Raw genomic sequence first — 25,460 nt, 5'->3', positions numbered from 1 at the left:
GCGAGAATAAGACAGGACATCAGGACAGGACTGGGGAGAGGAAAATTGTGAGGTATTTTACTATTCCTGACAGAAAAAGCTCAGCATCCTGTTCATCCAATTCAAAGTCACCTGAGACAGAGACTTAGACTAGTAAACTATGAATTGCCCAGAGTGGGATGAGGCCAAGATACTCTGAGATCTAGCCACTAGGAAAACCACAGAGGGGATGGAGTTAGAAAGTGAGCAACAGAAAAAAATTAAGGTGGGAGTGGGCAAGACTTAAGTTATAAAAAATCTCAAGAGGAAGAAAACTCAAAAGATTTTGAATATAAGGAGAAAAATCAATGTGAGACTTTAACAGCCGACTATGGCCTCCAGAGCTAATATGAGTTTAGGCATCTATGAATAAATACAGGAAAATGATCCAACATAATGAGACAAAAGTACTCTAGAATTTCAGAAGAATATATGGAAACACAAGATGCTGTTCTTGAGAGGTTTACAAGAGAAATGAGAATTATAAGACCAAAATTTATAGTCAGCATAGCACCTTGTGGTTAAATTTCATGATGCAATTCAGAAAAAACAAGTTTTGCAAGGGACCAAGAAAAAGACCTTCAATTCAAAATATGAATAAAACAAGATTCTTCTGCACCAAATGGAAAATGCAGGAGGGAAGGGAACAGTGTGTCCCCAAAGAATATTGTAATTTAGTGTGACCTACATTGTAAAACTGAGCTTAACTATAAATTAAAAAGATGAATGTTTAATTAAGAGGCATGAGAAAAAATTTTAGGAAGGAAACCAGATTTGAAAAGGTTCCATGCTTCTCAAACTCCCCATACACAACAGAAAGGCAGGAGGAATGAATACAAGCAGCAGCTAAGGACTACAACAGCAACAGACAGATAGCAGAAACTAGTAAGAGACTTCCTCCTGGATATGCATGAGGAAACTGAGGTGAAGGCAGAAATTAGGTGGAAATAACAATGAAGGGGTAGGTCTGGGACATTATGGACAGAATCTAGTGACAATTGCCTACAAGTGAATGTTCTTTTAGGAACTACATTATGAAACAGTAGAAAAATGAAAAGGGGAAAGGATATAGGGTGCTTTAGGGAGTGTGTAATATGCTTGAGTCAAAGTGAGGGCTAATAATGAAGGAAATATGGTCTCAGGAAAAGAACTTGTAGGGAAGTGGGTAAGGAGGAAGAGAGAAGGAAGGATTGAAAAGGGAGATGAGGGTATAGGAGGAAGACTTTGCTTTGGTAGTGGGAGGAAGTTGCATTAATAGATGCTTATATAAGCAAAGAGAGACTATCTATAAAGAGAAATAGGTGAATTCTTTGTCCTAGATATGGTCTCAGGGATCTGATACCTGAAAAGATCACTCATACTACCTTAGAATAGAGCTGAAACTCCTAGGAGAGTGGGTTTCTGAGGCAAAAAAAAGGTAAAGAGCAAGAGGGTACAGATCAGTGGTGGGCTACATAATCAAGGTCATGGCAAGTAAATGGTCTACCATAGGGTAGTCCTTTCTCTATCTTCTATGGACATTGGCATTGTTCTGAGAGATACTATGGAAAAAAGGAATCCTTGGGGCAAGCTTTATGGGGCAATTCCTTTAGAGGGGAGAAGCTAGAATGAATATCTTGGAAGTTTTGATTCTATGAAGAATGGAGAGAATTGGCACTAGACAACTTTAAGAGTCAGAAAGTAACCAAAAGACCCTTTTAACATACATATGCCCCAAGGAGATCAAAGATAGAAAGGAGGGTCCATCTATAGCAAAATTTATAGCAATATGTCTTATAATTAGCAAGGACCAAGAGAGATGAAGCAGAGATCATAAACAAGGGAATGCTAACCAAATTATGACATGTGAACATACACCATAAAAAATGATGACTGAAACCATTCAGAAAAAGATGAGAACATTTATATGCATACAGATGAAGCATAAACAGAAAAAAAAACTATGAAAAATTACTAAAATGAAGGAAAGAAAAAAATCAAAATTGAACATTATAGTTATAATGACCAAGTTTAGCCATAAGAGAAGTAAGCATAAACCTCCCTCTCTTCTTTAGAAAGATGGAAGGATATGGCTGTACATTATGCACAAATTGTTCAACTTAGCTAATGTATTGGTTTATACTGTCAAACTGTTTTTCTTTGTCTTTTTTTATTCTTTGTTAAGTAAGGATAGCTCCAGGAGAGGGGGCGAGAGTGGAAGTCATAATAAAAGGATGTGAAAATGAAGAAACCATTAACATATAATAATTACTTTTATCTTCATCAACCAATTATTTATCTTGAATATAATCAGTTTGCTTTAAAATTGTTAACTTCTTATGGTTAGTTTGTTACCTTGAAATAGCTAGTTTTATGTAAGTTTAAGCTTTTCCACATTTTCTGCCTCCCATCTATGTTTATTGCAATACCAAGAGAGTATGATATACTCAGCAGATTCTCACAAAATAATTATTGATGATGATGATGGTATAGACTTGTCTTCAAGTAAGGAATCTAAAGCTGTCTCATGATATCAAGTAAACAAGTTTCTAATATAGAAACAAATTGCTCATCTTTATAAGGCAAATTAATTTTTTCTGAAGTAATACATAGTACAGAGGAAGAAGTCATTTTCTAAATGTTATTTTGCACCCTGAAATAATTAACATCACTTGATTGAACAATTTAATATCAGTTTACTCATTCCAGCATCAGGTGCTAATCTGCAGAGCATGCCTTTTTAATAAGAAGGTAGTAGTAGCATTAGGTGAAAATCTTGGGCCTCTTGACACCTAACTGTGTGTTTATGTTATTCACATTGCAATGACTCTTGAAAAAATTAAACTCATTATTATTCTAAATAAATATAAATTTTTTTGGATATGATATCAATTCCAGATAAAAGAAATTATGAATAAAAATTATTTAAAAACTAATCATCAAATACTTAACTATATTGATGTCCCAAAAGTTTTTATCTTTTTTTTTTTGGTTTTTTTAGCTTAAGAAGAATTGGGAAATAAATTTGATATTAAGAAGTTGCATATAGGGGCAACTAGGTGGCACAGTAGATAGAGCACCAGCCCTGAAGTCAGGATGACCAGTTCAAATCTGATCTCAGACACTTAACGCTTCCTAGCTGTGTGACACTGGGCAAGTCACTTCATCCCAATTGGCTCAGCAAAAAATAAAATTATAAATAAATAGAGAAGTTGCATATAAACTGATAAATGTAGGCAATATGTTAAGCTGTCAATTTACAGATTTCCATATATAGAAAGGACAGATTTATTTATTATGATCAAAAATTTTAAGTATCAGTATCTTCTAAATGTATTTGCTGAATACTTCAGGGATACCATTTCCTAAGAATTCATAAGAAAATTCATGTTAAATAATTTCACCCTACAGAAATACAGTGCTATATGTATACAGAATTATCAGCAACAAGGAGTTACATTAATCTTTTTCCAAAAACTCCCTAGAAACTGATCATTTAATACTTATCTCTACTTTGGAAAAAAAAATCTACTTTTTTTCTTAAAATTATTATAAATAAATCTTGTTCACAGTAATGAGCATAAATAGACCATACTTATTCATAGATTATTCATTAATAATCAAGTTATGAATATTTATTGTTTATTCTGGGAATGCTGCCTACAAATCATAATGACTATCAATTCAGTTAGTCAAAGTAAAGGGACCAACAGCAATCAGTCTGAAAAACTTTTAATGCACCCCTTTGGAAAAAATACTTTCCCTTTTTCCCTTTTAATAAATATTCACTTAATGTACATAATAAGGATTAAAAGGATGAGATTGAGAATAAATGTCTTTGGCCAAAGTGCTAATTTGCTTTGTACTTTGTTACAAAAAAGTATTCTATTTTAGGGAGATAAGAGAATGATGGTAAAGTTGTTTTGTTTTTTTTTAAATCATCAATAAAACTTTTTTTTTAAATCAACTAGTTTACAGGCTAAAATGCTGTAGTTAAATATAAAATACTTATGTTTATTTTTGTTTTTTGTTATTCTTTAAACAAGGTCGAGCAATTAATTTGAGTGAACTGACAACCCAGACCAAATTTCTAGTTGAAAAATAAAATGAAGCTTTAATCGTGCCATGAGAAACTCTATCCATAAAACAATAATCTAAAATTTAGAAAAGCAAATTGATGTTTTCTTCCTATTTCTTCTTATATATTAGAATTAGTTATATAAATAAGAAAGTTTAAACAAGTATAATGGGGGACTGACTAATGAGTCCAGCCCTTATGTACAGAGTGCTCAATTAATCTATCTACAATATCTATTTGGAGTTTGAGGTATGCACAGACCATCTGAAATTATTTCTGGTACAATAATCACATGGTGAGAAGCTTCTGTAATTGGCTTTGGAAACAGAATTGGGGTGAATATTAGCCAAATATATTAGTCATTTTGTCTGCCTTTTTTTTCCTTCAAATGTTCAGGTAGGAGGTAAAGACTAAATCCTGGTGGGGAAAGAGACCTAAGCCTGCCATAATGTGGCCGATAAATATAAACACCAACTATTAGTTCTTCACTGACTGAAGATGGCTATGCCTCTGTGAGCTTTGAAAGGTTCCTCTCTGAATTTTCATGACAGTATTTGTTATGAAATTCCCTTTTAGTTTTCTGTGCTTGTTGATCAACCATACCAAGTCCCCTAATTATGGGCAGGGCATTCTCCAATGATCTGTGCTGTTCCCTCTTCTTTTTTCTCTCTAAACTTCTTTTGGTGAGCTCATCAGCTCCAGGAACTTAACTGCCATTTACATACAAATGAATCACAAAACAATATATCTAGTCTCTCCCTAAGTTTCAATCATTCATCACTGGATATTCTGGAGATATGTAAACTTACTGTGTACAGCAAACTTCAATACCATTCCTTCCTCTTGCAAAATTCCTTATTTCTGTTGCAGACAACACTATTTTTCCAGTTTTCCAAGTTTTAACTTAAATGTTATCCTCAATTTCTCATTCTTACTCATGCTCATATAAACAATTACTTGCCAAATCTTTTCATTCTTACTTCTACAGCACCACTTGGATGTTTTATCTTTTCTCTATTCATAGAACTACAACTCTAGTGGAGACTCAGCACCTTTTGCATACAGTATGTACAGTGGCCTCTAAATTAAACTCAATATCAGTCTCAATATTAGATCTCTATCTCTGTCTCTCTCTGTCTGAATCTCTTTTTTTTCTCTCTACTTCAGTCAAACTTCCACATAACTACCAAAATTATTTTCCTTAACATAGGATCAACTCTTCCTTTCAAATAGCTTTGGAGGAGCTCCATTATCTCTAGAGTAAAAGAGAAACTTCTTTGTTTTTGACTTTTAAACCCAACCCAGATTTCCAGCATCTTGATATATTTACTCTCTTTCCTGCATTGTCATTCCATTGTCATTTCCTGCATTCTCATTCCAACAAAATTGCTTTCTTGCTGTTCCTCAAAGACAATTCTCCATCTCCTGGTTCTGTGTGTTTGCACTGGCCATTCATTCCTCTTGCATTAATGCATTTTCTCCTGACTTCTATGTTAAAAAAAAAAAATTCTCTTCCTTCACAATCCAGCTTTAGCTATACTTTCTACAAAAAGTCTTTCCTGATTCCCACCCCTACTCTCCTAATGCAAATATCCTTCCCTTCTAATTACTTGCCTTTAACTACCTTGAATTTACAATCGAATGTAAAAGCATTTATTAATCACTTCCTGTGTATCAGGATCTGTGTTAAAGGCAGAAAATGATTTATTTTCTTCTCTCTTCATCCCCAATACATAACACAGTATTTGGCTTTATGGTGCTAAATAAATGCTTTATGACTGAATGATTGAGTTCCTTCTACTTAGAAAGAAGGCACTGTGTATTAGCTGCTATTAGGTATGTGAAATCAGAAAGCTGAATATCTTATGTCTGCTACTGAATGTCAACAGCTCCTTTCATATTCAGATTGTTTTAATTCTTCATACTCTAAATGTATTTGGTTATTACTAGCTCCAGATCTTTCTGGTCTTACTTGACAACAAAAGAAGTTCAAAGTGAAGAGGGAAAAATAGGTAAAGTAAATGAATGCATTCAAATTTTAACAAAAATACATATCATTCAAAAATTAAAAAATATCATTTTTGCATTGTTCATATAGGCAACCAGGCTATGCAGCGGATAGAGGACTGAAGCCAGAATCAGAAAAACCCAAGTTGAAATTTAAGCTCAGAAACTCTAGGTGTGTGACCCTGTACATGTTATTTAATTGTTCCGTGACTTAGTTTCCTCATCTATAAGATGGAGATATTACTATTATTAAAAACTTATGAAACTCATACTGTACTTATTATTATAGCAATAAAATATTTAGGATCTAATTCACAGAATCATATAGATTCTGAGTATGTATCAACTCTTGTGGCTACATGTACACTTTTTAAAAGCTTATCATAAAGTCCAATAAAAAGAAAAGCCTAATGTTTCTATAGAACTAAAAGGATAGCCAGAACTGCATGTGTATTGTTTTTGTTTTTGAAATACTGTTCACTAATGTTAGCATTTTGGATATTGTTAAAAACAGTTTAAGCATTATTACTGTTATCAGATTTTCAGATACCTTGACACCAAAAATTTGTTGATGAGAATGTATCATTGGATTTATAGTAAGTTAACAGAATTTAATACAATTTTACTTCATATAGGACTTTTCAAGGATAATGGTGTATCAATAAGAACAGAAAATTTTTTTCATTAAGCAAAAATTTTATGAAATTTCCTTAAGTTCCCCTCCCCCTTTAGTGATCATTCATTTAGTTTAATAAAAATAAGAAAATTATTTTCTGAAACATAATGGAAACTGTCATCAACAATTAAAACTCCCCACAAATTTACAACATAAGATAAAATGGCTATATTCCTGAATAAATATATAACTCATAAGCTTCCAATGTTTAACAGGTGACATTTAACAGTAAGGAAACCAAGTGTCTAAATAGAAGGGAGCAGAAACACCTGGGAAGGTCTGCAAATGTGGTCGCCTATTTAGCGTGCAATTGCATTTTTCAACATAATTAGTTCAAATGAGCTTCTAAATTTGGGTGATGCATTGCACATGTAATTAAGATTTAATTAAAAATGTTCTGTAATAAATTGTTTTCCATTTCTGACAAATCACATTAGAGAAGTAGATCTGATTTTGAAATAGTTTTTTAAACATGTTATTCATATAATATGAAATTATGAGAATGAGAAAAGGCTTTTTATTTAAAAAAACTTTCATTGGGCATAAAAATAAAAATTCTGTTGCTTAAAATTATTTTCCATAAAAGCTATATGTTCACCGAATAATATTATAGTATAAGTTGGTTTCTTAAAACTGTTCAACCAGAAGAGGATGCTATAGGACATTACTTTTAAGAGTAACCAATCCACCATTATGCAAACAACACTTTTATCTTATTCTCATAAATATGCCTTACACATTATTTTGAACTTTCATTATAAGAACTAACCAAGCCTTGAGGTGAATCTTTCCATATTTGGACACTAACCTGCCAAATCCTGAAACAGAGATGAAGCCCCAATTTCCAGTCCAAGATAAATTTAGCCACTGGACTAGTGTACAACGAGATTGCAGGTATTCCAGAGATGTGTCATTCAGCTTTGCCCAATAAGGTTGTAAATTGAGATGAGTATATTGTAGAGGATCACAGCAATGTTGATAGAGTAGTTTACAAGTTTGTGCTAATCTACATAGGTCAGGTAATGTAAGATGACTCAAAATCAACTGGATAAGCTACATAAAAGATAAAAAATAGGGATATCAAGATAAAAACTATAAGTATCATTAAAGTCAAACTGTAAGATCATAAAGAAGTAATCAAAACAATACTTTTAAGGACATAAACATTAAAAACTAAATTTTGAAAAGAAAGCTACCATTTGCATCAAAACACAGTAAGACAGCATCAGAAGCTTTTAAAATTCAAAATATTTTCAACTCCTTTTTTTATTTTTTTAGAGTTATATTTAGGGTAATAATATTTCTACTAAAATTAAAGATTAAAAATAAATATCATATATCCTAAGTGATTCATAAGTAGAGGTCTGAATGATGATTCAATTCCTTCCCTTAACTTATCCATTTATCTTATCTAATAGTTTGAAAAATAGTTTGACTAAGCACTAGTCAATTTGCAGTAATATGTTCGGCCAACAATTGAAGATGGCTGAACTTCCAGGAAACACAAAGAAAAAAAAATATTATGTTTATAAATAAAGAAAATAAATCTGGAACAAGGTTTTAAAATACCCACCATTTTCTTATGTTTAATTTTTCCTCTTTTTTTATTATAATTTTTTATTGACAGAACATATGCATGGGTAATTTTTTTACAACGTTATCCCTTCTGCTCACTTCTTTTCTGACTTTTCCCTTTCCTTACTCTACCCCCTCCCCGAGATGGCAAGCAGTCTTATACATGTTAAATATATTATAGTATATCCTAGATACAATATATGTGCGCAGAACCGAACAGTTCTCTTGTTGCACAGGGAGAATTGGATTCAGAAGGTAAAAATAACCTGGGAAGAAAAACAAAAATGCAAACAGTTTACACTCATTTCCCAGTGTTCCTTCTCTGGGTGTAGCTGATTCTGTCCATTATTGATCAATTGGAATTGAGTTAGATCTTCTCTTTGTCAAAGATATCCACTTCCCTCAGAATACATCCTCATACAGTATCGTTGTTGAAGTATATAATGATCTCCTGGTTCTGCTCATTTCACTTAGCATCAGTTCATGTAAGTCGCTCCAAGCCTCTCTATGTTCATCCTGAGGGTCACTTCTTACAGAATAATAATATTCCATAACATTCATATACCACAATTTACCCAACCATTCTCCAATTGATGGGCATTCATTCATTTTCCAGTTTCTAGCCACTACAAAAAGGGCTACCAAAACATTTTGGCACATAGAGGTCCCTTTCCCTTCTTTAATATCTCTTTGGGATATAAGCACAGTAGTAACATGGCTAGATCAAAGTGTATGCACATTTTAATAACTTTTTGAGCATAGTTCCAAATTGTTCTCCAGAATGGATGGATCCATTCACAACTCCACCAACAATGCATCTATGTCCCAGTTTTCCCATATCCCAACATTCATCATTATTTTTTCCTGTCTTCTTAGTCAATCTGACCAGTGTATAATGGTATTTCAAAAGTTGTCTTAATTTGCATTTCTCTGATCAATAGTGATTTGGAACATTCTTTCATATTAGTGGAAATAGTTTCAATTTCATCATCTGAAAATTGTCTGTTCATATATTTTGACCATTTATCAATTGGAGAATTGGAGAACCCTTGATTAAATTATAGTCAATTCTCTATATATTTTGGAAATGAGGCCTTTATCAGAACCTTTAACTGTAAAAATATTTTCCCAGTTTGTTGCTTCCCTTCTAATCTTGTTTGCATAGTTTTGTTTGTACAAAGGCTTTTTAATTTGATGTAATCAAAATTTTCTATTTTGTGATCAATAATGATCTCTAGTTCTTTTTTGACCACAAATTCCTTCTTCCTCCACAAGTCTGAAAGGTAAACTATCCTATGTTCCTCTAATTTATTTATGATCTCATTCTTCATGCCTAAATCACAGACCCATTTTGATCTTATCTTGGTTTACGGTGTTAAGTGTGGGTTCATGCCTAATTTCTGCCATACTAATTTCCAGTTTTCCCAGCAGATTTTGTCAGATAATGAATTTTTATCCCAAAAGTTGGCATCTTTGGGTTTGTCAAACACTAGATTGCTATGATTATGGACTATTTTGTCTTGTGAACCTAACCTATCACACTGATCAACTAATCTATTTCTTAGCCAATACCAAATGTTTTTGGTGACTGCTGCTTTATAATATATCTTTAGATCAGCTAAAGGCACACCTTTACAGGTATAGCTAGGCCACCTTCATTTGATTTTTTTTTCATTAATTCCCTTGAAATTCTCGACCTTTTGTTCTTCCATATGAATTTTGTTGCTATTTTTTCTAGGTCATTAAAATAGTTTCTTGGGAGTCTGACTGGTATGGCATTAAATAAATAGATTAGTTTAGGGAGTATTGTCATTTTTATTATATTTGCTTGGCCTATCTGAGAGCACTTATTTTTCCAATTATTTAAATCTGACTTTGTGTGTAAAGTGTTTTGTAATTTTGCTCAAATAATTCCTGACTTTCCTTTGGTAGATAGATTCCCAAATATTTTATGGTATCAACAATAATTTTGAATGAAATTTCTCTTTGTATCTCTTGCTGTTGGATTTTGTTGGTAACATATAAAAATGTTGAGGATTTATGTGGATTAATTTTGTATCCTGCAACTTTGCTAAAGTTATGAATTATTTCTAATAGTTTTTTAGTAAAATCTCTGGGGTTCTCCAAGTATACCATCATATCATCTGCAGAGAGTGATAGTTTGGTTTCCTCATTCCCTACTCTAATTCCTTTAATCTCTTTCTCGACTCATTGCTGAGGCTAGCGTTTCTAATACAATATTGAATAATAACAGTGATAGTGAGCAACCTTGTTTCACTCCTGATCTTACTGGGAAAGATTCCAGTTTTTCCCAATTACATATGATGCTTACTGACGGTTTTAAATATATGCTCCTGATTATTTTAAGGAAAAGTCCATTTATTCCTATCCTCTCAAGTGTTTTTATTAGGAATGGATGTTGGATTTTATCAAATGCTTTTTCTGCATATATTGAGATGATCATATGTTTTTTATTAATTTGGTTATTGATATAATTAATTATGCTAATAGTTTTCCTAATATTGAACCAGCGCTACATTCCTGGTATAAATCCTACTTGGTCATAGTGTATTATCCTGGGGATGATTTTCTGTAATCTTTTTGCTAATATTTTATTTAGGATTTTAGCATCAATATTCATTAGGGAGATTGGTCTATAATTTTCTTTCTCTGTTTTCAACCTACCTGGTTTAGCTATCAGTACCATGTCTGTGTCGTAGGACTCCTTCAATTCCTATTTTTTCAAATAGTTTATATAGCACTGGAGTTAATTGTTCTTTAAATGTTTGGTAGAATTCACATGTAAATCCATCTGGTCCTGGGGATTTTTTCTTAAAGAATTGGTTAATAGCTTGGTCTAGTTCTTTTTCTAAAATGGGACTGTTTAGACTATTTACTTCTTCCTCTGTTAATTTGGGCAAGCTATATTTTTGAAGGTATTCTTCCATTTCATTTAAGTTATCGAATGTATTGGAATAAAGTTGGGCAAAGTAACTCCTAATTATTGCTCTAATTTCCTCTTCATTAGTGGCGAGTTCTCCCTATTCATTTTTAAGACTAACAATTTGATTTTCCTCTTTCCTTTTTTTAAATCAGATTTACTAAGGGTTTGTCTATTTTGTTGGTTTTTTCATAAAACCAACTCTTAGTTTTATTAATTAATAGTTCTTTTATTTTCAATTTTATTGATCTCTCCTTTTATTTTTAGAATTTCAGTGTTTGACTGTTTAGTGTTTGACTGGAGGGTTTTAATTTGTTCGTTTTCTAGCATTTTTAGTTGCAAGCCCAATTCATTAACCTTCTCTTTCTCTATTTTATGTAAGTAGACCTCTAAAGATATGAAATTTCCCCTTATTAGCACTTTGGCTGCATCCCACACATTTTGGTATGACGTCTCATTATTGTCATTTTCTTGGGTGAAGTTATTAATTATATCTATAATTTGCTGTTTCACCCAATCAATCTTTAGTATGAGATTATGTAGTTTCCAATTATTTTTTGGTCTATTTTCCCCTGGCTTTTTATTGAATGTAATTTTCATTGCATCATGGCCTGAAAAGGATGCATTTACTATTTCTGCCTTACTGCATTTGAGTTTGAGGTTTTTATGTCCTAGTATATGGTCAATTTTTATATAGGTTCCATGAACTGCTGAGAAGAAAGTGTACTCCTTTCTGTCTCCATTTAGTTTTCTCCAAAGATTTATCATATCTAACTTTTCTAGTATTCTATTCACCTCTTTGATTTCTTTCTTATTTATTTTGTGGTTTGATTATCTACTTCTGAGAGTGCAAGGTTGAGATCTCCCACAATTATAGTTTTGCTATTTTTTCTTGCAGCTCTCTTAATTTCTCTTTCAAGAATTTAAATGCTACACCACTTGGTGCATATATGTTTAACATTGATATGGTATCATTACCTATGCTACCCTTTAGCAAAATATAGTGCCCTTCCTTATCTATTTTTAGATCAATTTTTGCTTTTGCTTGATCTGAGATGAGGATTGCTACCCCTGCTTTTTTTACTTCATCTGAAGCACAGTAGATTCTACTCCAACCATTTACCTTTACTCTGTATGTATCGCCCTGTTTCAGGTGTGTTTCCTGTAAACAACATATTGGAGGATTCTGGCTGTTAATCCAGTCTGCTAACCGTTTCCTCTTTATGGAGGAGTTTACCCCATTCACATTTATGGTTAAAATTACCAATTCTGTATGACTTGACATCTTGTTAACCCCTGCTTATGCTTTTCTTCTTTCCTTCCCCCTTATCCCCTTCCCCAATATTAAACTTGTGAGCACCACTTGCTTCTCACAGCCCTCCCTTTTTAGTATCCCTCTCCCCACCTTAGAGTTCCTCCCCCTTTTCCTCACAATTTCTGTATTCCCTTCCACTTAGCTTACTCCTTCCCTTTTTACTTTTCCTTCCCACTTTTCAATGAGGTGGGAGAAGTTTCACATTAAATCAAGTATGTCTAATATTTTTCTCTTTAAGTCAATTTGGATGGCAGCAAGATACCCACTATATTCATCCCCCTCCATTCTTTCTCTCAGATATAACAGCTTTCCTTTGCCTCTTTGTGAGATGTAGTATCCCCACTATACTCTTTTCTGGGTACAATTTCCTTTCCACCTCTAGTTTCTAGAACAATGTATACATGTATTCTTTATATATCTTTATAGCAGAAATATAGTTCCCAAGATTTCTTTTTACCTTTTTAGGTTTCTCTTGAGTTCTATATTTGTAGATCAAACTTTTTGTTTAGTTCCAGTTTTTCATAAAATAGATGAAATTCACTTATTTTTTTGAATGTCCATCTTTTTCCCTGGAAAAAGATGCTCACTTTGGCTGGGTAAGTTATTTTTGGCTGCATACCAAGTTCCTTAGAATTTCAGAATATCACATTCCAGGCCCTTCAATCCTTTAATGTGGACGCTGCTAGATCCTAGGTAATCTTTATTGTAGCTCCTCTATATTTGAATTGATTTTTTTCTAGCAGCTTGCAGTATTTTTTCCTTTGTCTGATAGTTCTGCAATGTGACCACTATATTTCTTGGAGTTTTGATTTTAGGGTCCCTTTCAGTAAGTGATGGATGAATTCTTTCAATGTTTATTTTACCCTCTGTTTCTATGACTTCTGGGCAGTTCTCTTTGATAATTTCCTGGAAAATAGTGTCTAGGCTCTTTTTTTCATCATGTTTTTCAGGGAGTCCAATAATTCTCAGATTGTCTCTCCTAACTATTATTTTCCAGGTCTGTTGTTTTCCCAAGAAGGTATTGGACATTTTTTCCCACTGTTTCATTCTTTTGGTTTTGCTTGACTGATTCTTGGTGTCTCCTAGAGTCATTCAATTCCATTTGTTCAATTCTCATTTTCAATGAAGTATTTTCTTCACTCATTTTTTTTATATCTTTTCCTAATTATCCAATTGAGTTTTTAAGTGCATTGTTTTGTTCTATGGAATTTTTTTTCCATTTCACCAATTTTATTTTTTTAGAGAGCTATTTTCTTTTTCCAGTTCAATAATTCTGTTTTTCAAGGATTTGATTTCTTTATCCACTCTATCTTTAAATGAGTGGGATGACTTATCCAGATTCCCTTTCCTTTTGCCATTTTTCTTCTAGCTCTCTTGTGAGAGCCTTTTTAGTTTCTTCTATGAGAGCCTTATGTTCTGAGGACCAGATTTTTTTCCCTTTGGAGATTCATCTTGAAACAATCAGTTTTTAATTTCCTCACAGTTTAAAGTCTGCTCTCTATCCATATAGAAGCTATCAATAGTTGGAGTGCACTTTAGTTTTTTGCTCATTTTGTTAAAGAAGAGTCAAAGAAAACAAACTAACAAAAAAAAACAAATGAAGTCTTCTTTTTTGGGGGGAAGGGAGGGTTGGATGGTATTACCAAGATTCCTCTACAGACTGTAGGGGCAGCAGCGAGGCACTAGCAGGACAGCAATGGCTGTGCTGCATCTGTGCTCTGATACTCTGAGAGCATGCTGAGACACTGTGGGTGGGTGTGGCCAGTCCCAAGAGCTTTTTGGGGTTATAGTCTTCACCCCCTGTGTTTTTAGCTTCTCTGCTTGTCTACTGGCTTGCTGCCATGGCAAAGTAGTCAACAATGTGTTAAAGCTCTCTCCACAGAAACGGCTGAGAGCACACCCCACTCCGGTCTGCTCAGCTGTGAGCTGCCTCCCTTACTCTACTGTGCTGTTGCTGCCTACCTTCAGTCTGTGCCGATCTAACCATCCCCACCCTCAAGCAAAAATAGACCTTTTCTGGCAAATTTCAAGGATATCTTCTCTTGGTAGTTATTTGTGGGTTTTTTTTCAGTCAAGCACTAATTCCGAGGCTTGTCATGAAATTTTCTGACAGAAAACACAGAGCTTAAATAGATGTGTGTGTCCTCTGCACCATCTTGGCCGGAAGTCCCTTGTCTAATTTTTCCTCTTAATAGTAGAAAAATAGTATGCAATAATTTTAAATGTGAAAAATATATAGATTCCATATTCTAAAACTTTATTTTTGCACCTTTTTAAAAATGCTAAATATACTATATTCCCCAAACTGTTCATTTTTGGTCAGAATTATCTTGCTTTTAAAGATAGGATGATTTGCAATACTAAAAGAATGTAGGAAAAACCACATGATCTTTACATATTATACGTTAACAATGACCAAAATTAGACTGCATGAATTCTTAGTACATAAAGTAATAACATTTCAAAATCAGTTTTGGAAAAGATATGACCAAATCATCATGAACAATTTAATCAATCACTGTATCATGTTAGTTAGTATTGTTTAAAACTACCTTTATATCTGATTTTAACTGTAAATACTTTTGAGTTTTTAAAGAATGACTGAGTTAAAAACATCTTCATATTGAGCAATATATAACCTATATTATTTATAACACCAGTAAACAGCAAGTAAGATTATATCCCAAGGAATTTTGGTAGAGTTCCAAATACATACTTTTTCATTTGTACAATTCCTGATACAGAACAATATTCCATGATATTTACTGAAAAAAAAATTAATACTAGCTGAAATAAAAAATAGAAATGATAGAATGAAATATAAATAAGATTATAGCACTAAAATAAAAGAAAAAACTTTTTAACCTATCATTAAATGAAAGCTAACAGATTTCAAACCTATAGATTAATATTCATTAATCATTACCAACATAGACTTTGGTATCTGTCAAAATCTTGCTCTTTATCCATGGGTATCCTAGCATAATAAAAATTTGATACCATAATGAATATATGATATGATGTGGAATCCCCAAATAAGGTTAATTTAATTATTAAAAAAAAGACTATATTCAATATAATTCCCATCTCCCCTTCTTCTCCAATTTTTTTTTTCTTCATTAGTGAAGTATTATGCTTCGTAACATATAGAAGAGAAGTACAGTGCAGTGGAAAGAACAATGGCCACAAAGACAAGAGAGACATGGCTTGGAATCTTGGCTGACATCTACAAGAATGTATAACGGGACAGTCATATAACTCCTCTGAACTTCAGTTTCCTTACCTGTAAAATAGGGGTCTTGCATAACTGTAAAATATTTCTCTAACACATTAGTTCTGAGGATTAAAATAAATAATGCATCTAAATCTCTTTGTAAGTTTAAAGACTACCTACATGTTTAATAGTTATTTATATGTAATCTTTTCATCCATTAAATAGGATGCACTGCCTACAAATGAAAAACTAACCTTGAGACAGCTAGATGGAACAGTGGCCAGAGCACTAGCCCTGTAGTCAGGAGGACATGAGTTCAAATTTGGCCTCAGACACTTAACACTGCCTAGCTGTGTGACCCTGGGCAAGTCACTCAGCTCCAATTGCTTCATCCAAAAAATTTTTTTTTTAAAAAACTGACCTCATTTTATGGGCTAGAGGTTGCCTTATGATGACAGCCCTCCTGAAATTCACTTCACAGTCTTCTATTTCAATCCTGAAAAGAGTGGAATATAGCAGCAATGCTACTGTATTCATTATGTTCAATAATAACTGATCTAAATTTGAAAGTTTATGGCAGAAATCTTTTCTCAGATAAAATGTTGGATTTAGGAAGCTTTTTTTTTTTTTTTTTAAATAAAGTCTAATTATACTCAAGTCAAAATAACTTACAGTGAAAGAAAAGATTAATAATCAGTATACTTGATTGAGTGTATTAACAAAATCATGCAACCTAAAATATCAAACAAAAAAAAAATTGAGAGAAAAGGAATGAGGAAAAATATTACTATTTTATATCAGTACTCAGTACTCAAAGACCCAAGTTATCTTGCTTTGAACAAAAGTAGCAATATATAAAAATTCATAATTATATAAAAAACAAATTAGATAAAGGATTACTTACTTAAAAGCATGTCTTTACTTAGTCAAAATATTCATAATAAAATGATTTTTAAAAGCATATATATAGATATGTATGCACACAAATGCATTTATAGAGAGACAGATAATAGTCAATCTGTATAAAATGTTTAGTTCATCTATTAAGTAAATAAGGCATATGACATATAAAAAGCTAAATCAAAAGCATACACAAAGCTGCCATGGAATATAAATTCAATATATTACATTAAATGTGGTTCTTAAAAGTTTTTAATTGCTTTCCCCTGTGTACGGTGGTCTATGTCTTATGGTTACTGGGGGTTTGGGTTGTGAGATTGTTGTGAATTTAAATAGTATATTTTTGGGATTGATTGTGTTTTTGATTTATTTGGGGAGAATATTAGTAGTATTTGGTTATACTGCCGCTATGGCTACTGAGGAGTACCCTGAGAGTTGGGTGGGTAATTTGGTGGCTTTTAGTATGTTGTTGCTTACTTTATTAATGGAAGTGGTTTGATTTATAGTGTCTGATGAGGTTGAGGTTATCACGGCTGTTGAGTTGTTTAATTCGCTGGGTGACTACTGTATGGGTCAGGATTGAAATGGGGTATCTTTCTTGTATGGTTGCAAGGGTTGGGCAATGGTATTGTTAGGTTGGATTTTATTTATTACTATTTTAGTAGTTTTAGAAGTTATTTGAGGTCTTTAATTATATAATTAGGAGAATTAATGTTATGGAAACTATGTCCTTCATAGTTTCCATAACATTAACAGTTTCCATAACATTAATTCTCTTAATCATATAATGATAATATATATATAAATATAATATAAATATTCTTTTTGTCTCTGCCTTTCCACTTTTTCTTCCTCTCTATCATTCCTCCCTCTCCTTATCCTCTTAACTCACGCTTCCTTATTTCACTCATCCTAAGGACTAGAGACCTCTAGTTGGGAAAACAAACAAATAAGCAAACAATAAATCAGTACTCCTCTAAAAATGAAGAACACATCAAGAAAAAATGAGAAAACGGAGTTCAACAGCCAACCCCTACCCCCCTTTTTTAATCCTGGTCCCCGTCTGGTCCTGTTCTTCTTTATCTAGATTTTCTAATATTGCATATTCCATAATAGCTAGGTCATTTATGTTAGATAGTAAAATTCCACAAATTCAGTCTAATTGGTAACACTTTAAGGATAAAATTTATCAATAATGATAAATGCTTATTGATTGATGAAAAATATTCATTTGAATCAACAAAAAGTATGGATGGATTTTTAAAATTCAATTAATTCAAATTAAAATATTTCACATTAGGTCTTTAAATGTGTTACAAACTAAAAGTCTTGAAATCTACTTCAGAGAATCATAAAGAACTCTGTATTTTAGAAAATTAAATATAAATATATAAAAGAGTACTTGAAGAAAGTATGATCTCTTAAATAGCATTAGTATTTCTTCAATAACTTTATGTATTTTTAGTCTGTACATCTAGGCATTTTATACCTAGATGTACTAAGAAAATATTCTATTTTATTAAGATATTTTTTGCTTTTTTTTTTTTGCTTACCTCATAAGGCAGTTTATCAAAATACCCATTGTTTGTCCATTCCCTGATGGCAGCACTGTTGAACTGTTTGCTAAGAGTGTCCATTCCACAGACATCTTTCTCTTCATAATCCTCTTCATCCAGATCATTCATGTCAATGAGTGAAGTCTTAAGTGAAAGTACAGGTCTGTCCTTCACACCATGCAGCACAACTGCATCTAATTCAGTGTAATAGTCCAGAAGAGTGCTATTTACTTCCAATCGAATAAGATTTGAAGGAAAATTTATCTGTTTGATACAAGGTTTAAACTGACGAGCCTGGGGAGCATTCACCTTTGTAGGTTTCTCTGACCAAAGAATTTCCCATCTGCCAAAGAAAGAAACTTTACCTATAATAAGGTAATAGTAATGATGGATTAAGATCTGTGTTTTTTACTCAAATCTAAAATATGAAATTAAACACTTTGTTAGAGTATAAAATGATGGTTTCAGAATGCCTGTGTTCTCTAGAGATTTTCAATTTATACAAAAATAAAAATTAAACATAGCTATGATTCAACAAACTTTGATATTTTGCCACAACTGCATAAATGTTTTATTTCACAGATTTAATCTTCTGCAGTTTTAGAGGAAGAAGAATGAGAGAAAGGGAAAGGAAAGTAACCCAAAATAGGGAAAGTTTCCTCACACAAAAAAAGCTCTTCTGTTGACTAATGGTAGTAGTGACTCCCAAATAGCAACCCCATCTTACACACTATTTTCATTTCTGTCAGAACCACGAGGAATCAAAACTTCAGCATTCTGTTTTATTCTGATCCTTCCTCCCTGCCACTGCCAAATCTTGCCATTTGTTGTACTGAAATGTCTTTTATACTGAGTTCCTTCTTAGTTCTCACTACTATCACCTAACATCATGATATCTCAATTATATTAAACTAAGAGTTGATCAGCCCTATGTTTACCTTCTATTAATCAGTCTTTCTTGACACCAACAAGTTAATTTTCCAAAAACAATGTTTTCTTCACCTCACTAACTTGAATTCTGGATTTATTTCCCATTGTCCCTAAAGACTGTCTGAACTTCCCAGTCCATCATTCAATATTTCCCTTATTTGACCCTTGACTATAAAGAGATGATTTCTTTTATTTCTTATGTTTAAAATATTTTTTTTGTGGAAGTATAGAGAAAACATTTCTTAGAGTAGAGTTTGGTGCATGTATTTGACAAGAGGTTAAGATGGGTGAGGAAGAGTCTATGAGACAAGACTCAAATGAAGTGTCAGAAAAAAAAATAACAGGAATCAGCAAAAGGTATCATCAATTTCTTTTTACTCAAGAAATCACCGTTTTGTAAATAAGAGTTAGATGCATCACTTAAATTTGAAATAGGAATTTAGCAGGGAATCACCAGTTTTGAATCCAGAAAAGATATAAACCTACTACTAAATAATGGGGTGAATTAACATGATGTTGACAGTTGCTGAAATGATGGTGTCACCATCAGCATCACATAGTTTCTAAACATTTTAGGCTCAGATACAAGTCTAGAGAGATAAAGGTAAAGCCTTCCAATATATTATATTTGGTTATAATTCATTAAGAGGCAGCCAGTGGTTCAGTGGAGAGAGCACTGAGCTTGGAGTCAAGGAGAACTCAGTCCAAATCCAGCTTCAGACACATCCTAGCTGTGTGACCCTGGACAAGAGCTTACCTAACAAAATGGATCCACTGGAGAAGAAAATGGCAAACCACTCTAGTATCTTTACCAATAACACCCTAAATTGGATCACTAAGGGACAGACATGTCTGAAAACAAGTGAAACACAATACCACCACAACAAAAATAATTCGTCTGTTAGGTATCAGGCCTTGTGCCAGACAGTGAGAATATAAAGGCAAAAATTTAGGAGGCAGCATTTGAACTGAGCTTTGAAGAGAACTAAGGATTTCAGGAGACAAAAAATGAATCAGGATAAAAATTGCTCACTTGTAAGATCTTTGTAATTCCTATTATTAGTTTCTTAGCAAAATTCCTTTAAAATATCCCAACTTTGCATTAGAGGAAACAAAAGGAAAATAGAATGGCTATACCAATAGTAAGATAGTTAGGAAATCAAATGTTCCCAGAGGTTAAGGATAATGTAATGGTAATTTCCATTTACTGAATGAAAAATTGGATCTAACACTGAAGGAAAGGCAAAACCCTGTAATATAAGAACAAAGTACTATATTAGAAATCTAAAAAGATGGATCAAGTACCAGCTCTGCCACTTATTAGTTACAAGTAACAACTTCTTTGAGTCTCAATTTTTTCATCTAATATAGATGAACATAATATTTACAGATTTCCTTTGAGATAAGTGCTTTCTAAATTATGAAGTACTAAAAAAAGAATCATTATTCCCATTATACTTATTATCTCATATTTAATATTTGACTTTTAATCCTATCGAACTTCAATTTCTCAAGTGTTTGCCATGTCTTTCCAGCTAGATTATAAGCTCCTCAAGGACAGGATCCAAGTCTTTACTAAACTTATTCTTCAATGTATGTGACCCAGTTATATATACATATCAGAATACATGGTAAATGATAAATATTTGCATAATGAAAGGATTCTCAGGTTATTTTCACTTGTGATCCTGTCATGAAGTCCCAGTAGAAAATTCTAATCTAAATATTTTGAACTTATATTCCAATATAGGATATCTGTAATTCTAGGAATTGGCTTCAAACAAAATAATTGAGCCATACTAGAAGCATCATGGAAGAGCTGATAGAAAATAAGCCTTGAAATTCAGAAATATTTAGGTTCAAGTACCACTGCTGATATATACTGGTTGTGTGAACCTGAGCAATTTACAAATCACTCTCAGTACTCTAGTTAAGTCTCTAAGTTTATAAATTGTAGAGAAGGTGCCAACTTATATTAGTAGGGAAGAGAATTTCCTTAACTGTAAGTTTCCAACATCAAGTAAATTACAGGCCTAATCTCTATCTTTTATGAATATCTAAGGAAGGACACTTCTGGGGAAAATGGCAGGAATAGATGGGTAAATTTCACACTCTTGATTTTCCCCACAAACAGAACAATTGTATACCTGAGGGCAAACACAGATTTTTTTTTTTTTTGCATAGGCAATTGGGATTAGGTGACTTATCCAGAGTCACACAGCTAGGAAGTGTAAAGTGTTTAAGGCCAGATTTGAACTCAGGTACTCCTAACTTCAGAGCTGGTCAAACAAAGACTCTTGAAAAATAAAGACGACTTGGGATAAAACAAGGGTCCTCCAGATACAACTGGAGAAGATCTGAAGAAAGTCTCTGGGCTAGGGATGAACCCATGTGAAGTTCAAATATCTCCAAAATAGCTCCATAGAAACAACACGTGAGGACCCCTGGGGCGATTTTGGTATGGCGGGAGCCTCAGCAGGAATCACAGAAATGTTCACTTCCTGAACAGTATGGGGAGTCAGGGTCTAAGTCCAGGAAGACTGAGAGAATCTCAGCTGACTGGGAACACAAGACCAAATTGTGCTGCAGGGACACAGACCTGGGCAAGAAGGAACCAGCACACTTGTTAGTTCAGAGGCAGAAAGGCAGGAATGTTTCTGACTTCAAGCACTTGCTGGAGGGTGGAGCTCTTAGTTTGGGGTTCCAATGTCAGAGAGAGCTAAAATGAAGCCAGAGGCACTGTCTCCCCTCCCCATCCCAGGATTAGAGGTGCTTATGCTACTTAATATCTCTTATTAAAAAAAAAAATAAAAACCCAGCAAAGAAAGAATCCCAACAGGTAAGACTGGGGTTCATTTTCAGAGGAGGATACTAAGTAAAAAAAAAAAAAAAGCTTCTATCCCAAAGAGTAATATGAAATGGCTTCTTACTCAGAGAAAATTTATAGAACTCAAAAAAGAATTTAAAAATCAAATGAGAGCCATTGAGGAAAAACCAAAATAAGCAAACAAGAAAATAAATAAATGAAAAGCATCCAAGAAAAACAAGAAGATTATGGGGGAGGGGGAATTAAACAACTAGAGAAGGAGATAACAGAGTCTCAAAAACAAAAATGACTCTTTGAAAATTAGAATTGGACAAGGGGAAGCCAGTGAAGTTATGAGTCCAATAAATAACAAAACATCATAAAGAATGAGAAAGTAGAGCAGAATGTGAAATATCTTATTTTTAAAAAGTGACAGTCTAGACAACTGATCAAGAGAAAATATAAGAATAATTGACTCCCTGAAACTTGTGACCAAAAATAAAGGACCTTGACACAATAACACAAGGAAAAAAAAATCCAAGAAATTTTTCCTGGAGTGATATAACATGAAGGGAAAGTAGAAATAGAAAAAAAAAAAAAATCCACCAATTACTACCTCAATGAGATTCTTTGTGGAAAACACATAGGAACATTATTGCCAAATTTTGAAACCCCCAAATCAAAGAGAATATTTTGCAAGAAATCAAAAGAAAAAAACAATTAAAATACAATGGGGCTACAATTAGAATTTTTCAGGATTTATCAGCTGCCACAATAAAAGACCATAGATCTCAGAATACTATCTACAGACAATCAAAAGAATTACGCCTGAAGCCAAAAATATCATATTCAGCAAAATTATCTATAATATTAAACAAGGAAAAAAATGGACATTCAATGAACTTGCAGATTTTTAGGACTTTCTACCAACCAAACTTGAACTTGATAGAAAATTTAACATATAAAAGCCAATATCAAAGATTAATTTCAAGGAACTCAACATGGATACATTTTTTTTACGTGGGAAATTTATAGCATATGCTTAAGATTGACATCAACAATATAACAGCTAAAAAGAAAGATTGGGGCAGAGTTAAGTTAATAATAGTAATTATATCATACAAATGATGTGCAGAGGAAGAATAAACACAGAGGTATTAGAGGGGGAAGGAGGGTTCATAATTCTGAAAAGCTATTCACATTGTAATGGGCTAAATAGGCAACACTACATATATACTATGAAGGGTATAACACCCTCCAAAATCTATAAAGAAATAAAGGAGGAGGGATGAGTGGACAGGGAAGCAAAGGGTGAGGGAAAAAGACAAAGCAGGGATCCATGGGTGGGGAGAGGTTAATAACAAGACAAGTTAGGAACAGAATTAAAGTAAAAGGTCAGCAAGGATAGGAAAGATATGTGTATGTCTATATATAGGGGTATATGTGTGTGTATGTATGTGTGTGTATATATCTATAAATCTATATATGAATATATCCTTTCTTAACTTTAGCCTGCTTGGGAGTGGGAGGAAAATGAAAGGGGGTGAAAAAAGAATAAAGTAAAAAAGGTGCACAGCAGATAACAAAAGAACAATTTACAAGGAAGTAAAGAAAAGATGGACAATCATGAATATAATTTCTTCTATTAATTATATATAATATATATATTATATATATATATACTTGCTTAAATTGGTATTTGTTATATATTTTGGATACTCCCCGATATTATGCTGTGCATATGGCAATGTTCTCTTTTACTTTCATTTTATTTTGTATTTTGTTTTTCTTATTCTTTCTTTAAATAAAATAAATATGGGAAAAATAAATATCTGTGGAAGAATTAATATGTACAACATCCTAGCAAACCATGCTGGTTTCCCTTTATAAAGTTATAAACTCTTAAGATAGAGAAGACATTTGCACTACATCTTACAATCCTTAGCAGATTGATATTGGGTGAATATCTACTCTCTCTAGGCATAAAGGTTTAAAACAATTACTTTCAACAGAATTTTCCTAGGAACAGGGTAATTTTTTTTTTCAAAAGACTTCCCCACTAACTATAAAAAAGATGTAAAATTATGTAAAATAATAGAGTTAATGCTACTAAATTTCAACATAAGATATACACATATATGTAACATATATAACTCCCAAATAAATATAAAAACAATGAATGTAAATTCAGAAGTTAAAGACTAGAGAATCAGTAAGTATGGGAAGTGTAGTTTTTCCTAAGTCAAAGACTTAAGGATTATGGGAAGTCAAAAGTTTATAGGAGAAGAGAATCCCCAGAACGTTTGCTCTCTTCAGAGAAGAGCCCAAGCGGGATACAAACCAGAAGGGATTAGGTGGCATGGAAAGGTACTGTTACCCAAAAATGAATAAAATTACAAGCAGGTGGGACTTTCTCTGGCTAAATGACTTAAGTGTCTACCTAAATTTTGCTATTTACTTGGATATGTCTGCAATGCTGGGATGTGGAATATGGTGAAGCTATCATCTCTCAAGACTTTTCTCTGCTTCACTGCTACCTAAATCCATCATAGGTTTCTGGCTGTATTTAAACTTTGTTTATTTGCTATCTCTACTTCCATAAGGAGTTCTGGTTCCAGATGAAGATAAGATTATTTCTGTTGCATTCTGAGAGAATATTTCCTCAAAAGCAGTAAACCATGCAAGGAAGGGAAGGTCAAAAGGGAACATGAGACCAATTACCTTAGACTTAACCATGAGCCTGTATTAAGCTCTCCTGTTAACTGCACAAAGAGGTGCTTCAGTAGTTTTTATTAATGATCACATAAAGATTGGCAAAATCTCCAGTTTTATTTATTAAAGACCACTAGTGGCCTGTAATGAATGAAAAAAAAAAGTTGTTTTTCAAGGCAGAATTAGTTAAAGAAACAATTGCATGACTTATCTGAAGTTAAAAAAGAATAAAATAATTTATGAGTAAACTAACTTCCTTGTTTACATTAATAGTTTTTATTTATCTATTTGATTATCAACCAAAAGTGATAAAGATTGCAACTATTATAAGTTGCTCTTTAAAATACTGATCTCAAAGAGCTTTCCTGATTCACGCTCTCTCCCAAAAATTCCCCTTTGCTTAATAAGTGCTTGTTGACTGATTTATTGATATTCAAAGATGAAAAAACTGGTCATAATTTTTATGGTTTTTCAATGATTTCTACATGAAATCTGTGTCATTTTTTCTTTTACTTTTTTTTTTTGCAATTGGTCAATATATTTCTGTATCAATAAAATTCTTTTAGCTCTTTGAACAGTTTGTTTTAGGCATCTCATACTTACAGAAGAAAATTGCATTGGAAGAGGAGAGAATGAAACCAAGACTCCACAATATTCTTTTCTAAAGAATTCCAAGCAACACAGAGAAAGAGGTAGGTAAAATAAACAATGAAAAGTGAGAGAACATCTCTCAAGCCAACATTTTTACAGCCC

General features: G+C 32.8%; 1 protein-coding gene across 5 annotated transcripts in view; it reads right to left on the bottom strand.

Annotated features, from left to right (window-relative positions):
• FBXL4 (F-box and leucine rich repeat protein 4) overlaps positions 1-25,460 on the bottom strand; it is a 119,471-nt gene that overhangs the window by 58,784 nt on the left and 35,227 nt on the right. For all 5 annotated transcript variants that reach the window (XM_023503129.2, XM_031964499.1, XM_023503132.2 and 2 more), the window contains 2 exons: positions 18,257-18,602; positions 7,567-7,811 (listed from right to left, as the gene is read on the bottom strand). In XM_023503129.2, the coding sequence (XP_023358897.1) occupies positions 7,567-7,811; positions 18,257-18,602 (591 nt within the window). The remainder of the gene's footprint in view (positions 1-7,566; positions 7,812-18,256; positions 18,603-25,460) is intronic.

The sequence above is a fragment of the Sarcophilus harrisii genome, chromosome 4 (genome assembly GCF_902635505.1).
Source record: "Sarcophilus harrisii chromosome 4, mSarHar1.11, whole genome shotgun sequence".
NCBI lineage: Eukaryota > Metazoa > Chordata > Mammalia > Dasyuromorphia > Dasyuridae > Sarcophilus > Sarcophilus harrisii.
This window is presented reverse-complemented; position numbering and strand designations above follow the sequence as displayed.